The 17,268-nt window shown below is 34.0% G+C and overlaps 1 protein-coding gene across 2 annotated transcripts; it reads left to right on the forward strand.

Moving 5' to 3' along the window:
- The first annotated feature begins 8,797 nt into the window (after nucleotides 1-8,797).
- Nucleotides 8,798-15,505, forward strand: LOC110733854 (digalactosyldiacylglycerol synthase 1, chloroplastic-like). Of its 2 annotated transcripts, none has more exons than XM_021913930.1 (7): nucleotides 8,798-9,782; nucleotides 11,592-11,624; nucleotides 11,989-12,076; nucleotides 13,194-13,606; nucleotides 13,695-13,961; nucleotides 14,157-14,506; nucleotides 14,623-15,505. In XM_021913930.1, the coding sequence occupies exons 1-7, from the start codon at nucleotides 9,099-9,101 to the stop codon at nucleotides 15,146-15,148; spliced, it is 2,361 nt and encodes a 786-aa protein (XP_021769622.1). In that variant the 5' UTR covers nucleotides 8,798-9,098; the 3' UTR covers nucleotides 15,149-15,505. The 2 variants fall into 2 exon arrangements, with proteins under 2 accessions (XP_021769622.1, XP_021769621.1); XM_021913929.1 differs by having other exon boundaries at nucleotides 8,799-9,782; nucleotides 13,122-13,606.
- The last annotated feature ends 1,763 nt before the right edge of the window (nucleotides 15,506-17,268 follow it).

A 17,268-nucleotide genomic window follows, 5' to 3' on the forward strand; every position in this document is an offset into this window, starting at 1 on the left:
AGCACGGGGTTCGGGAGCTGATGCAGTGAATAGAGCACAACAGCTCATAGGATTGAGTCTGGTAACAGTCTAACAGGTGGCAGTCGGGTTGGTTCTATTCGAGTCGGACCATGTTTGAATGATAACTCATTTGGGTTGGGTCATAGTTACATGTACGGTTAGTTAGCTTGTTATGATAAAATAATATTAGTTGTGATGCAGTGAACTCATACACTCGTGAATAACTTCGATTAAAGCTTACTCCGTATTTGTTTAACAAATGAGCTCGAACGAAGACTTCAAGTTTGTTTAGCAAACGAGTCCAAGTCGAAAAATATTATATTCAACTCTTTTAGGCCCATAAATGATTGATTCACATTCGTTTATATGCTCGCTTGTGTTCATTTATAAACTCATTTAAACTTTGTCCAAACTTGACTTTTTAAAAATTAAAAAGCTAAGGTAATCATGTTATTTTAGGATATGAATTATTTCTTTAAGAAAGTTACAATATACTTCCTTCGTTTTTTTATTTGCAACCGTTTGACTTTTACTCTATTCATTTGCTTCACTTTGACTAGCTTTGATGATTTATAGCTAAACAAAAATATAGTCATGTGGAATCTTATTAGATTTACCTCGATTTATACTACGAGTATTCAAATGTGTATAATTTTTACATATTGGTAATTAAATATATTAGCTATTGAAATAATGCATTGGCAAGCGAGAAAAGGAAAGTGTTGTAAAAAAATAAAAATAAATAAAAAAAAAAAAAAAAGAGAGAGAAAGAGAGAGAGTAAGTCTCTTTTCACTTCACCTTATTTTTGCTAAACTGAAATTATTTTCGCTGAACTGAAATTATTTTTACTGAATTGAAATTAATTTTTACTGAACTGAAATTGATTCTCTATTATATTTAATTTCTTCCTTAAAGTTACTGATTTTTACTAAACTGAAATTATTTTTACTGAACTGAAATTAATTTTACTGAACTGAACTTATTTTTAATGAATATTATTATTTTAAGGAGAACTAAACATGGCCTAATTATATCGCAAAACATTACTCAAAATACACATTGTCAAATTTGGTATTTTTTTCTAATATAAAACAATGTGTTTACCTTTAATACTAACATGTTTATTAATATAATTGCTCATTAACTTGTTTATCAAGACTCATTAATACAAAGCTCGTTTACATTATTATCTCTCGGCTAAAACTCAAAATCGAATTAAACAAGCTACTCGTGAGCTAAGTTTGGACAACAAATTAAAATACTAACCAAGCAGGCTAGAACATACAAAAATAAAGCTAGGTTTAGCTCAGCTTGAGTTTGCTATCATATGTTACTTATCAAGCCCAACTTGAACATGGCAATACTCAGCCTACAAGCATCCCTATCTATTAAACATGCTAATTGTAATGTCAATCAAGGATCTCAAAATTAGGTCACGTTAAGTGATTATGATTTTTGGGTAGGGTTTGAGCTTTGGGTATAGGACAAGTTTGCTATATTTAAGTAATACTCCTTTTGTTCATCTTTTATTTCGTTTACATTTTCCATCTTTTCACAAAATTATACTTTATTTATTTTACCATACTTACCGAGTTACCTTCACTTTTTACTTCAATTGTTACACAACTCTCACATGCTAACACTTTTCCCTATTTGAAAGCTCAAGTTTATACATTGTTGGGTCGGGTTTGGGTTGGGTCGAAGGGCAAAAAATTGCCGGTAAGTTGGTTCAGGCAAGGTTCGAGCCAAAAATGCTTGTCCAACCCCATAAATTTTAACCGGGCTCAGTGGACTTTTTGGGCCAGGCCAAAAATATTGGAAAAAAAAATAAATAAAAGATGCTAGCCTGTCCAAAAAGAAAAAAAGAAACGAGACAAATTTTTATGTCCATGGCCCACCTAAAATCTGGTCGAGCTTGATCACCTCTAGACCTCAAGTCACAATATACATAATTTCATAAAATCAATTACTCTAAGATCATGAAGTGTTGTGTTACTTGTGTACAAGTATTCCAGTTTAGGTTTTCTCGTTGGGGACTTCGCATCATAAAAGAGTTTTTGAGTTTAGCTTTGAGTGGTCTCCACTTCCGAAAAAATACAATCAAAGAGTTGTTCCTCTTTCATGAAACTCGTTCTTTCTTCTTTTTCTGCAACTGTTTCTGCACCTGCAATATTCATATGAGGGAATGATTTTTTTTTTTTAAAAAATACTATTTTATTGATAGACAAATAGATGAATTATTAGTCAATGTATGTCTCAATATACATGTTTAGTCAAATAAATATATATATATATTAATTAATATATATATATATATAGACAAATAATATATATATATATATATATATATTATATATATATATATATATATATATATATATATATATATATATAACACACTAAAGGAAGTAGTCTCTAACATAAAGCAAAATATGGTGAATACACACCAATTGTGATTGGCCCTTCATATCAACCTGGGCCTGGGCCTTTCATTACCAAAAATTTTGACACAATTAAACTGAAAACTGTAAATAAAAAAAATAAAAAAAAAACACATAAACATATGAGGAAAAAAATGAAATTAAATAAAACAATTCTAGAGTCTAGATAACGACCCATATGCATGTATTTATGTAAATAAAGCTCACAAATCTAGAAGGATTAAGTGGTGGATTCATAATTATAATTGCCCACATAAACTCCCTAATTCAAGCCTCAAGTGTTTTATAATTTTATCAAAATTGGCCCCTCATTTAGTCATTTTATCAACGTAATTATATGACCAAATTGTTGATTTATGATGTTTTTGGTAAGTTTCAGTACATTTTCTTTCATAATTTGTTTGTTAGAGGAAAATTCCTTTTCAAAGACTTTTACATCACAAGTCAGTGTTCATGTCGTCAACAATTTCTTCTTTGACATGTAATGGACATTTCTTTCAAGCCAAACATATGATACCTCATTAAATTCAAATGATTCATTGATTTTTGTAGATACTTATCCTAATCTCCAACCTTAACAATCATTGATTTTTGTAGATACTTATCCTAATCTCCAACCTTAACAATCCGTTGCAATCAATCATCTTGAAACTATGAACTAAACTTGTACGTAATAAGTGTTATACGAAAGGAAAAATTACTTTTCATATAAGTTTGGAAATCTTAATAGTGTAACAAGTTACGATGGGAAAGATCAATTTGAATGTAATTATATATCTCATTCCACTATGTCATGATGAAGTTAAATTTATTAACATTACCACTTATCAAAGGGGTTGAAATATCTTTGATCAGATAGTTTTCCCCCATCAGTCAGATTACTAACATATTGAAGAGCGTTTCTAAATAAGACTAGGTGTCAAGTGTGACTCTCCCTTTTCAAACACATGTTATTTGTGATGTTACTCCTATAAAGCAAAAATTTTAATAAGAGAAAATATACTCACTCGGGGCAATGCTCATGCCTAAAAGCAACTCCCTATGTCCCTTTTTTTTTTGCACCATGTGACTCATATATGAAGCTCTTACATGGTGCAGTGCAAAAAAAAAAAAAAAAAGGACAGAGGAAGTACTTTGTAGTTTACTTACTAAACGATCACTTGAGAATGATATATGATTGCTTTTGAGACTAAAAGCCTTTGCTATATATATTGTCTTAGTTGTCCTATTTGTTTTTGCATACTCTTAAATGCAATATTATAATTAAGATATTTTGAGTTACGCATTACTAAATAAAACTATAATTTAAATTGAGTGAATCTAACAAGATCCTACATAGCTATGTTTTGAAGCACATATATATATATATATATATTATATATATATATATATATATATATATATATATATATATATATATATCTTTTTAAGTGTTGGATTCCATAAACACAATCAAAATGAAACAGATGAAGTAATTGACCCGAACATTCCCGATACTCAAAGTGATACCGAACGGACATTGATCGATACCCATAGTGACTAAAACTAGAATTACCCAATTCTCAAAATGACCTGAATTGGTGTTAACACGAATTGATTGATCTGAAAAAATTTGAATAAAAACAACTCGAATTGTATTGGCTCGATTTTTAAATTTTTTTACTAGTAATATGAAAGTGTAAAATTACATATTTTGAAAATTCCTTTTCATTGATCTTAAGTTCATTGATCAAGTTTAAGCTTGAAATGACTCAATTAATTAATTTTAAATCCTAAATACCTGAATGTTTAAGGCTAATTCGACTCGAAATGACCCGATTTGAACTTCATCCAAAATCTTAGCCAAAAACTCCACCCGATTCGATATGATCCGATTTGAACTTGGCCCAAAGTCTTGACCCAATCCAAAATAATCCGACTCAAGGTGACATGATTCAAATTGGACCTGAAGTCTCAATCTAAAATCCAACCAGAGTCAAATTTAAATTGACCCTAACATACTCAAAACCCGAATTGTGCCGACCTAACTCGAAGGCATAGTGGACTCGAGTCAACCTTACCAAAATAACCTGACCGAACCCGAATGATCAAATGACCGATTGACAGGTCTAGCATACATTCCAATTAACACAAAAAAAAAAAAAAAAAACCACTCTCTTTTACTTCGTCGTGCTACTTTCGCATAAGTATTACTCCCTCCGTCCCATAAAACTTGAGACATTGAGATGGACACGTAATTTAAGAAAACTATAATTGGGTCTATTTAAAACATTTGTTTATCATATAAAAGATTCCCTTTTGTATTTTTATATTGTAAGAAAACAAAAGTGGGGCAAGTGGGAGTAGTGAGAAGAGAGAAAATGTAGGATTTAATTAGGTTTTGGGGTTTGTGGTCCCAAAGAGAGTAGGAAAATGTTTTTCATTAATGGTCTCATTCCATATTTAGTAACGTGTCAAATATTTTGAAATGGACGAAAATGGTTACTGTGTCAAGTATTATGGAACGAAGGGAGTATTAATCTGCATAATTGTTAAAAATTACACGATGTTCAAGAAAGGTTAGTTTCAAGCGAACAAAACTTTAATAATTTTGGTTTTTAGAGGACAAAACATGTCACAAGTACTTCATATATTTTTGAAAATTCCACTCGTTTTTTATTTTATTTTGAAACGTTCTAAGAAATTCGATTCACTTCTATTATTCCTGTGTTTTTGGAATACTTTTTTTTACAGTATTATCTTTCCTCTCCTCCCCATGCTATTTACGAGCAATTTCCCACAATATTGCTAAAATAAAAATAAATTCCCTTTATGTGTCGATTTAGAAACAAATTCCCCAAATACCGTCCACGTAGGATTGATGTTGGGTGTCAATTTTTTTTTATTTGGTTCAGCTTAAAACCGTTAACGGCAATAGCTTTAAAACCACTACTGTTATTAGCAAATTCAAAAAGAGACCGCCTTTTTCTATTAACAGGTCTCTTTCACATATGCCTTAGCCAAAAGTAGGAAAGAGAGCGCCCAAATTAGTATTGCTAATTTCAAAGAGACCTGATTTCAGTAATAATGGGTCTCTTTGCCCTTTTTTTTTTTTAAAAAAAAATACAAAACCGCTAATGTTGTTAGCGGTTTTATGTTAAAACTGCTAACAACAATAGCGGTTTTAAGCCAAACCAAATACAAATTTTTTATGGACGATACTTTGGAAATTTGTTTTTAAATAGGTGCATAATGGGAATTTGTTTTTATTTCAACATTATTGAGGGAAATCGCTCTTTTTTTTTTTTTTTTTTTTTTTTTTTGCAGTTGTATTTAATTTACTTTTTTCCTTGTACCCACCCACCTTTCTACCCATTGTTGGTACTTCATTTACAATTTTTCTTCTTACCCCCATTTATTTTAGGCTAAATTAGAAAATAACACCCAATAAAAACCCCGATTTTGATAATAACACCACTAAAAAAAAAAGTTTTATTATAACACCACCAAAAATCCCAAAAATTTTGTTTCACCACCCACTAACGGATTTTTGGATGGAAACCGTTAGTGAGGCCCACTAAGGACACTTGTCAATAAGGTATTGGTTTAAAAAAAAAAGAAAATTAAAAAAAAAAGAAGAAAAACCCCTAAACCCTAACCCAGCCACCAGCCCCACCACCGGCGGCCATGACTCCACCACCGAAGAACCCCACTGCCGCCGGAAACCCTTCCTTCACCGGCGGAATCACCGGCCATCACCCCCATCGACATTAGCCCCCCCGCAAATCCCCTTCCCCCTTCCCTATCCCCGAAAAATCACCCCTACCCACCATAGCCCCCCGCGAAAACTACCTAGCCCGTCGCCCCCTCGCCGAAAACCACCCCTGAAATTACCCCTCACCTTCAAACCGGCCGAAATCGACCTTAGAAACCCGAAATCTACCGATTTCGCGGTGGAGGCGAACGGAATTGGTTGTTTTCACCAGTTTGTGGTGGTGGTTTCCACTGATTGGTGGGATCTGCGGGGGGCTGATGTCGGTGGGGGTGATGGCCGGTGATTTCGCCGGTGAAGGAAGGGGTTCCGGTGGTAGTGGGGGTCTCCGGCGGTGGAGTCACGACCGCCGGTGGTGGGGCTGGTGGCTGGGTTAGAGTTTAGGGGTTTTTTTTTTTTTTTAAAACCAATACCTTATTGACACGTGTCCTTAGTGGCCCCACTAACGGTTTATATCCAAAAATTCGTTAGTGGGTGGTGAAACCAAAATTTTGGGATTTTTGGTGGTGTTATAATAAAACTTTTTTTTAAGTGGTATTATTATCAAAATCGGGGTTTTTATTGGGTGTTATTTTCTAATTTAGCCTTTATTTTAACTATGCATATAGAACAATACTGTAGTTTACAATAAGTCGAATTTTCGAAACGAAAAAGTATTCATTAAACAAAGGAAAAATTGTCTAAAATAATCCCAACTTTTCCTCATTCGCTGAAAATAATCCCAATTTTGAATTATTTTTTAATAATCCGAACTTTAACTTGAATTTGCTTTTAATGGTCCCAGCAGGTTACCAACCTACAACAACCGGTTTTTTTATCCACGTGCTGCTTTCTAATTGGTTAAAAAACAATAATTTTAAGAAAAGATTTTAGCTTAACACTAGACTAAATATTTTTTTAACAAAAAAATCACCGCGCCCTTCTCCCAGCTGCAACTAACCAGCCCCCTACCCCTCCTGCCGGCGCCACCCTCTCCCCCTCCCTTGCGGTCGCCCCTCCCTTTCCCCATCACCCCAACTTCTCCTTCCCGAAAAATTTACTACAAACCCAGCGATTATTTCCCTTCAATCCGCATATTAGTTCAATAGTTCTACCTTCCTAAGATCGTGAAATAGGTTCCTATGGTCTCGAAAAAGCTACCCTCGCTCTCCTTCTATTGCATTCGCTGTTTCTCACGATTTAGAAGATGCCCAAAAGCTCATCAATTGGCGAAAAGGAGGTAACTGAATTGTAGGAAATACGCCGGAAACTTCTTTCTTGCTGCCCCGACTTCCTGCAACGCAGGCAATCTTCTGTCTCCGGCAAAATCTTCTCGGTTATAGTTTCAGGGAAATTATGGTCTTCATCTTCGGTACTAATTTGAGGGGGGAAATTTGGGAAGGAGAAGGTGGTTTGGGGGAGAGGGGAGGGGTGGCTGGCTGGTGGGGAAGATGGCTTTTTGATTAATTAATTAATAATAATAATAATAATAATAATAATAAAACCTGTATAGCCCCAGTCACTGGTTAAATGAGACCATTAAAAGCAAATTCAAATTAAAGTTCGGATTATTTAAAAATAATTTAAAGTTGGATTATTTTCGACGAATGAGACAAAGTTGAGATTATTTTAGACAATTTTTCCTTAAACAAATTTCGTAAGCCTCACAAATTTAATCATCGAGTAGTCCACGTGCTTGATTTACCAACTAATAACTGTCTAAATTTAGGAGTTTAGTGGGTACCCCACATTGTCAATTGTGACAAACAGCACATTATTTTTGAGCATTCTCTAAATTTCTACATCCACCATATTCTACTTTCCACAATATTATATCCTCTCTCCCCACCCCACCCCACTCCACCCCAAATCCCTTCCACCCAATCACGTCCTTCCATGTCACTAGATCTTCCCACGTCATCATGCTAAGGTATATCCTATTCAGCTCTCACGTGTCTACACCATACAATGGTCATGGATCTGATATTGATCTAGTCATTTTATATACAACCTTTACATATTGTTATAACAGATGCAAGAAAGATAAAGGTTAAATCATAATAGAGTTTTTTTTAAGTACTCCTAGAGCATAAAATGAAATAAGTCGAATATAGGCCTAAAAATAGAAAATTGTAGCCCACGTAACAAACACCCCTGTGAGATTCGTTCAAAGGGGGTTAACAGACTCAAGACATATTTTAACATGTTCATCTTATTTCCTACGAGTAAAATAAATTAAAACAACATGCTAAAAGATTTACTTATTCGGCAAAAAAAAAATAATAATTTAAAACTATATTTATTTTCTTATTGTTTTACATAAGCATAGGCAACCTTGCATCAAACTTTTGCATGGACGTGCATCAATTTTTTTTTAAAACGACTAACTAGACAAATGTCTTCTTAGCTCTTGTTAGCCAACGCTACAACCTAATTTGTCATTTGTTTTACTTTCAAATAGACATGTTGAGTCCAAGAGAGTTAGTCTCAATAAATTATCCGAATAGTCCAACACTACTTAACATCATATAACCATGTCGATGGTCGAGATGGACTATTGGTAGTAACAATAGCATATACCAAGCATATGTCTAAAAGAGGACTCTAGAGATTAGAGAAGCCATTCGTATAAGGGCAACAATAACAAAACAAGTCACAAGTGAAATGTGGTCACCAATACACAACTATAATTTCCTCCATTTTTGGACGCCTCAACTTCTTGTTGTCGACATACAAAAATCCGTTAAAATTTCCGCCAATCTCTTCTCTTCTTCTCTCTCCTCCATCAATCAATCTTCTCAAATCCTCCATTTTCTCTCTCCTCTGCTTCACTACCAAAATTCCCAATTTCTTCTTCTGCTCAAACCCAACCATAAACCCTAGATTTCTCTTGTTAGGGAAATTCTTAGGGCATAAATTCATCACCATGAACAATTTCATCCCACAAGCTGTAACATCGGCGTCGACGTCGCGAACTTCACCGGCTACGGCTGCCGGAGGTTCACCGGCGAGCGCATTATCCTTCATTTCCAAGGGGTGGAGGGAAGTGCGAGATTCCGCCGATGCCGATATTCGATTGATGAGAGATAGGGCGAATTCCTTCAAGAATTTGGCATCTTCGTTAGATAGGGAGCTGGAGAATTTCATCAATTCTGCTTCGGCCTTTTCGGTTCCGGCGATTAAGTCGTATTCGGCGAGTAATTCTTCGACTGAGATTGATTTTGTGAAGAAGTTGCAGCCGAAGTTGTCGGAGTTTCGGAGGGTTTACTCGTCGCCGGATTTTAGCCGGAAAGTGTTGGAGAAGTGGAGTCGGCCTACGACACCGAGGATTCGTATCGATTTGTCGGCGATAAAGAATGCAATGTTGGAGGAAGTGGAGGTTGATGGAGGTGAGAGATTGAGACAGAGTAGGAGAGGGAATGTTAGGTTTACTGATTTTAGGTGGGATTGGAAGGGGGAAGGAGAAGAAGGGGAAGAAGGGTTTAAGGATTGGGAGCCGATTCGAGCTTTAAAGACTAAATTGAAAGATTTTGAGGTGAAGAAATCGCCTGATGAGATTTTTGGCGCCTGGAAGAACAGTGAGCTGGTTGAGAAATTCAAAGCTAGTTTGGTATATTTCTTGTTCATATCTATCTTTAATTTAATATTCCGAATTTAGTTTCATAGCTTTTGTGGTGTTTTTTTTGATTAACTGTTATTATATGAATGTATGGTGATGTAACATTTTGGGCTTGATTTTGGTATTGTTTGGGAGTCGAGTTTGCAAGATTTTATAGCTGAATATTGATGGCTGGGATTTGTAGTTGTAGGCTTGTAGCTAAAATGCAACATATTGCGCGATTTTGGTATCTAGTTGTAAAATGATAAAATCTTTATATGGGTTTGAGAAAATAGGGTCTTTGTGGTACGTAGTATATTATACTAGTAAGAAGTATAGTAAGCATTATAATTGGGAAAGGAAATCATGATTTCAGTCCTTGCTCTTACTTTTCATCTTTGATGGTTCACTTGTTCATGTTTTCTGCTTAGGCTAAAAATGCCATTCTTCTTTGGCTTTTAGTACTAGTAAACATAAATATTAAGCTCGAGCAGCAAAAGAAAAGAGTAAGTCATGCCTTAGGTGTCACAATGGTGGCTTAGTGAATTTAGTCTTTTGGCAGCGTGTCATACGTCATACCCTCATAGGTAGTCATTAATAATCTGGCCCTGGATTGCCCTGTTTAATTGGGTGTTTTGTTAAGTGTTTGGTTCAGTGTGATATCCTCATAGATATAATTATTGCTAGTTTGGCCCTGGATTTCCTTGAGTTTCAGTTAGGATTTTACCCACATTTATAAACTCAAGGTATTTTGAGTCATATGTTTTTGGGATCAACTTCTCTCTCTAGAGTCTCTACAATAGCAAGCTACTCACTTTTTATTATTCTATAACACCCACCTTTTCAAAAAAAAAAAAAAAAACCCAGTAAATTCTAGTCGTATGCAGTTGCCTCATTATAGGATGTAGATTCTGTTGTTCTTCCAATGTATTGCTTGCCTGTTGTTGAAAGACATCATTGAGGGTAGTAGTGGATACAAATTCCCAAAGCTATTGTATGTCATATTCATCACTTAAAATTTGTCAGAACTCACTGAAGCAAGGTCATTTTGGAGCAGAGCTAGAAATTGATATTAAGCCAATTATTTAGGGCTTGTTTGGCATTGTTTTTTGTTTTGGGTTTTGTGTTTTTTTTTAAAAAAAAAAAACCAAAAACAGGAAATAAGAAAAAGGTGTTTTCACTTTTTTGTCGTCAATTTAATAAGTTTGACTAATTCATTATATGACGTATCATATGATTATGTTAAACAAAAAACCAAAAGACAGAAAACCACAACAATGGCAAACGAACCCTAAATATGTTTTTTTGATTTTGCATATGATACTGAGTGAGGGGAAGGGTGGGAGATACTCCAAGAGAGTAGCCCCAATTTTAGGCATTAAATCTAGCAAGAAAATGGTTACTTGCCCAACCAGTGATGAGTTTGGGGAAACTGTTGAGCTCCTACTTGGTTTTCTTAGCCAACTAAGTGAATTATCTATTCAACCTTCATTAATCTTCCTATGCAGATTGTATATTTTTCTTAATTCCTCTCTTAGTTGGAGGGGGTAGAGAAGGGATGAAGAATCAATCAGTAATTATATTATGGAGATAGAGATCTAAGTTGAAGGAAATATTAGCTGATAGGACAATATTTTCTTCTTAACTTGCTTTGGAATAATTTCAAAGATTAAAAACTTGTCAACTGTTGAAGGCGGAAGGACAAATTAGATTGTATGACTATTATCTTTGTTGACAATAATAACCTTGTCTTACCATTTTCACCATGAATATATATGTGTTGTTTGTTAGATGATTAATTTTTCTATGTTTATTATGCAGAAAGCATTTCGGTGGGATTCCCTGGATTCAAAGGTTGGTATCTAGAATTATTTGTCTGATATCCTGTGCAAATCCTATGAATGCTGAAATGTTTTTTTTTTTTTTTTAATTAAATTGTCAGCCAGCATTTTACCTCTTGTTTGAAAGTACATGTTGATTAGAATAAAAATTAAAAAATAAATTACAAGCTATACTGTGCAAATAGCAGCAGTAGTAATAATTTATTTTCTACTAATTCTAAATGCACCTTCTATTCATAAAAAAATTGGAAAACTTGTATTTCCAGCAAAGTTGTGGTACATATCACTGTGTCAGTGCTTATAAAGGCATGTTGTGAATTCGATGTGTGACAGCTCCATTTGTCTCATAGACTCATGTTTGTGTCTGATTGTTGCAGGAAGTACCACCGTTGGATGTACCTGAACTCCTGGCATATTTTGTTAGGCAGTCTGAACCCTTTTTGGATCAACTTGGCGTTAGAAAAGGTATATGCTCTTTCTTAATCTCTTATATATTTCGTAATGTATGGGCCTTCTTAATAAATAAAAAATAATGGTTATGGTATGCCTGTCAGACATCATCATGGTTATCGTATTTTCTGTAGATGAGTGTCATTTAGTATCTGTTCGATAATCTGTGATAAGCTTCTTAATGGATCTTGATTTGTTGTATAGTATCTTTCACAAAGATTGTGCATAGTGTCGTTATAGGTCAATGCCACTTCTTCTCTGTCTGCCTTCGTTTAGCTTCAAATGATGTCTACAAGGGGCTGTCTGGGTTGGTGATATCATGCTCAATTTTTCGCAGCTTAGGGCCCGTTCGTTGTTTACTGTAGTTTTCAGTTTTTTGGTTTTTGGTTTTTTCAAGTCATATGATATATGTCATATAAAGAATTAAAAATTAGTCTGACTTATTGAATTCATGATTAAGAAGAAGATTGACAACAGAAAAGTGAAAACTACTTTTTCTAGTTTCCTGTTTTCGTTCTTTTTTGTTTTCAAATAAACAAAAAACTGGAAACAAAAACAATAACAAACAGGCCCTTAGATGTTGGGTTTTTAATGGAAAATCATCTAAGTCAACACATATGCCAACCAAATGTGTAAATCAACACCTAAAATGGAACCCATCATTTGTAGGTAGTGACTAACATTGTTTCAAAGAAGTGATGATATTTGAGTAATATCTTATGCTGAAAATGCAAGTTTGCTTGGTAGTTGATAGGATAACATTTTAAGCTGTAAAAATCACATACTGAAAATACAAGGTTAGACATTGGAGCTTGGGTAGTTGATGGAAAATTTCCATTGTGCATCTCATCTGCAAGTGTGAGCCTTGTGAGGTATATGAGACTTCAATATGGCATATTGGGATATGGAATAATATCTAACTTGAAAGTGTGCTGTAATTGTTTCTAAGCCTACATTTTGTTGATCTTCTAAAATATGTCAGCTCCTGCCTTTTTATTTAACATGGTTGGACAACATCAGAATAAAATGCTCATGCTTCCTCTAAATTTTTTACATGCAGATTTATGTGACAAGATAGTGGAGAATTTGTGTAGTAAACGTAAGAATCAGCTTCTTTTGCACCCCGTTTCAGGTGGAGAATCTTCTATGGTTGAGGGTGATAACATCAATGATGAACTTGATTTAAGGATAGCCAGTGTCCTTCAGAGTACTGGTCATCACTATGAAGGTGGATTTTGGTCAGACTTAATGAAGCAGAATCCATCTGAAAAGAAAAGACATGTTGCTATTGTTACCACTGCTAGCCTTCCTTGGATGACGGGAACAGCAGTAAATCCGTTGTTTCGTGCTGCTTATTTAGCTAAATCTGCAAAGCAGAAGGTTACTCTTTTGGTTCCATGGCTTTGCAAGTCTGACCAAGAGCTAGTTTACCCAAACAAGCTTACATTCAATTCACCAGAAGAACAGGAGGATTATATACGAAATTGGCTGGAGGAAAGGATTGGTTTCAAGGCTGATTTCAAAATATCATTTTACCCTGGAAAGGTATGATTATACGACTCGTGTCACTGCTACATTGTGGATTTCACAGTAGCAATCTATACTATGATTTGACGTTCTGGTATATTTGCAGTTTTCCAAAGAAAGGCGGAGCATACTTCCAGCTGGCGATACTTCTCAGTTCATATCTTCAAAGGAAGCTGACATTGCTATCCTTGAAGAACCAGAGCATTTGAACTGGTATCATCATGGTAACCGGTGGACTGATAAATTCAATCATGTCGTTGGTGTCGTGCACACCAATTATCTGGAATATATAAAGAGAGAGAAGAATGGTGCTATACAAGCTTTCTTTGTGAAGCATATTAATAATATTGTGGCAAGAGCGCATTGTCACAAGGTAAGATACAGATTTTCTGTTATCTAGAAATTTTGGGTTTGATCTAGGTGTGAGCTGTGCTCACCAGCTTTTTTTTTTTTTTTTTTTTTTTTTTTTTTTTTTTTTTTTTTGCTGTTTAGCTGTTTTATTAAAGATTTATAAAAAAGTGTTGTTCTGGTTTTATTGGGACACTAATAGTTACTTTCTGTGCCTCAGGTTCTTCGGCTTTCTGCTGCCACCCAGGATCTGCCCAAGTCTATTATATGTAATGTCCATGGTGTTAATCCAAAGTTTCTGGAAATTGGAGAGAAGTTGGCTTCTGAAAGAGCCGCTGGTCAGCAAGCCTTTCCCAAGGGAGCATATTTTTTGGGCAAGATGGTTTGGGCAAAGGGATACCGAGAACTAATAGATCTATTTTCAAAGCACAAAAATGAGCTTGGCAGCCTGAATTTGGATGTTTTTGGTAATGGTGAGGATGCACATGAGGTCCAGAATACTGCAAAAAAATTGAATCTGAGCCTCAACTTCCAAAAGGGAAGAGACCATGCTGATGATTCCCTGCACAGGTGTGGACCTTTTGTTTTATGTCTTTTTTTCTCCTTGAAAATTCGAAGTACATCTTTTTAATGCTTGCATAGATTACGCCCACATTCAAACCATAACTTTATATTTATGCTTGCAGATACAAAGTTTTCATAAACCCTAGTGTCAGTGATGTCCTTTGCACCGCTACTGCTGAAGCACTTGCAATGGGAAAGATTGTAGTTTGTGCAGACCATCCATCAAATGAGTTTTTCAGGTCATTCCCAAACTGTTTGACATATCAGACATCTGAAGACTTTGTTACCAAGGTGAAGGAAGCATTGGTCAAGGAGCCTGAGCCACTTACCCCAGAACAAAGATACAAACTTTCATGGGAAGCCGCCACTGAAAGATTTATGGAACATTCTGATCTTGAAAAAGTCCTAGGAATGGATCAAAGCAGCATCAAGTCCAATAAAAACTTCATGTCAAAATCAGTTTCAATGCCCAATTTGTCTGATATGGTTGATGGAGGGCTGGCATTGGCTCACTATTGTTTCACTGGGAGCGAACTCTTAAGGCTTGCAACAGGAGCAATACCTGGCTCTCGGAATTATGACAAGCAGCACAGCAAGGATCTGAATCTGTTGCCTCCACAGGTAGAAAATCCAATTTATCATTGGTGATGAATTTAGGCAGCTAGGGAGCGGTTCTAATATCTTGTGCATAACTGTATAGTAGGATGTCTTGTTAGTTCTTAGAGCTCCTCTATGGTTTGTGGGTGGCTTGTTATATTTACAGTTTGCCATCCAAGCACTCTCTTAGCCTTGGGTTTTTTGTAATATAGGAGAATCTGATAATAGTATATACGAAGTATGTATTTTTGACAGTGCTGTAAGCAATAACATAGAAAATATCCACGAAAGCTGGAAGCCTATTAGTTTACCCTCGCAGCATTCCTTGTTACGGAGTATTTTGGTTGTAATTCTTGTACATTTCAGTTTACTAATTAACATAGAAAGAAATAATCCCCTTCAGAATTATTTTTGAGCGCTGATATTGCCAAAGCAAATTATCTACCCTTTGCCCGTAATCATTGAGTATCCAAATATATTAAACTTGTTAATTCAATAAAATACCTTGTCATATTTTGTTGCCTATAATATTAATAGCTAAATATTCCAATTAAAATCTTTTCAACTCCAACTACTAATTATTTATGTCAAAATATGCAATTAATTAAATTATTCACCATCATAGACTCATCCTTATAATCCTCTTACAATCAGGTATTAGCTACCTCTAAATTTGTTTATTAATTAATTTCATTTATTTATCAAGCCCTTAATTTGTTTATAATTGACTATTAGTAAAGGTATTTTCATGTCAACTTAAAACGTATTGATGTTCTACCTTTATTATTAAACTAGTACGTGCCCCGGATACCCATTTTAAACAGTATACTTAATCGTAGGCATGCTTTGTAGTTTGTATCATAATTATAATTATAATTATAATAATAACAATAATAATAATAATTATTAGTTTTTATATTTTATTTCAAATTTAGATGGAAAAAAGTGAGTTGAAACACTACCTATTATTCTTTTTGAGCGTTTATTATTATTTTCTATTTTTGTAAGTTGCACTACATTCACTTGGTCTACTTTGACCAATGTTTGTGAATTATACATGAAAAAATATATATAATTAAGATATTGTTTATCAAAGTTATATGTCGACATATGTGCTAAATTTCAACGGGACACTAAAATAATACAGGGAGTATAATTTTGTGAAAAGAAGAGTGTGTCGGTAAAAAAATAATAAAATAAATAAGAAGTTAAAAGTAATTATTTTTCCTACACGTAAAATCAACAGATTATATTATTGGCCTAATTGGACCATTTGTAATATATGGCCAGTAAATGGGTTACGGAGGCTTTGTAAAATCTGTAAAGTTCTAAGACTTTGCTAACATTGATCTGAATTCACTTCAAGATTCCCTTGTATAGTATAGTTTCTGTTGTGTCCTAATTTTAGTAGTTTTTTACTTCCTTAATTTCATCAATAAAATCACAAACATATACAAAAATATTACAACCAAATATGAAAAATACCTGATTCAAAAGCTTTAATGGTAAATCAATGGTACACTAAAAAAAAAAAATAGTGATACATGACCATATTTATAATTATATTTATAATTACGTGGTTATTTGTATAGGAGTAAAATTCTATTGTTAATTGGATATTCATATTAATTATAATATGTGGTGTGTTGTTATAAGTAAAATTCTATTGTCAATAAAAAGATAAATTTTTTTTCAAAAGAATTATAAATTATTTAATGTATACTTTTTTTTTTTTTTTTATCCTAAACATATCTATCTATCCAATCTAATCTAACGTGAAATCTAATCTAATCATAATTAATAACTATTTGTCGCCTACGTGGCTCAACACTTGGCAAAAAAACTGGAATGCCAAGTGTCGCTGTCTCGTGGGCTGGTTTCGAGACCAGCTTTATTTATTAGTGATATAATATGATAGTTTTGTGCCCGGGCGATGGCCATGTTGATAAAATTTTAAGATAATATTTTTAGGTTAAATACGGTCAAATAATTCGTTTTGATAATGTAGAATATTTAAACATACCATATCATATGGCTTACATTTATATAATAGTGTACTTTTATGTTATTATTAACTTGAAATTATATTTATTGAACTTAAATTATTTTCATTGAACTAAAAGTATTTTCACCAAATTAAAATTATTTTTTACCAATTAAAACTTAATTTT

This window comes from Chenopodium quinoa, unplaced genomic scaffold (assembly GCF_001683475.1).
Source record: "Chenopodium quinoa cultivar QQ74 unplaced genomic scaffold, ASM168347v1, whole genome shotgun sequence".
NCBI classification, from domain to species: Eukaryota; Viridiplantae; Streptophyta; class Magnoliopsida; order Caryophyllales; family Amaranthaceae; genus Chenopodium; species Chenopodium quinoa.

Coding starts and splice junctions, on each gene's coding strand:
- LOC110733854 (XM_021913929.1), top strand. CDS start 9,099: ATGAACAATTTCATCCCACAAGCTGTAACATCGGCGTCGACGTCGCGA. Junction 13,962..14,156: donor CAAGAGCGCATTGTCACAAG/GTAAGATACAGA, acceptor TCTGTGCCTCAG/GTTCTTCGGCTTTCTGCTGC. Junction 14,507..14,622: donor GCTGATGATTCCCTGCACAG/GTGTGGACCTTT, acceptor TTATGCTTGCAG/ATACAAAGTTTTCATAAACC.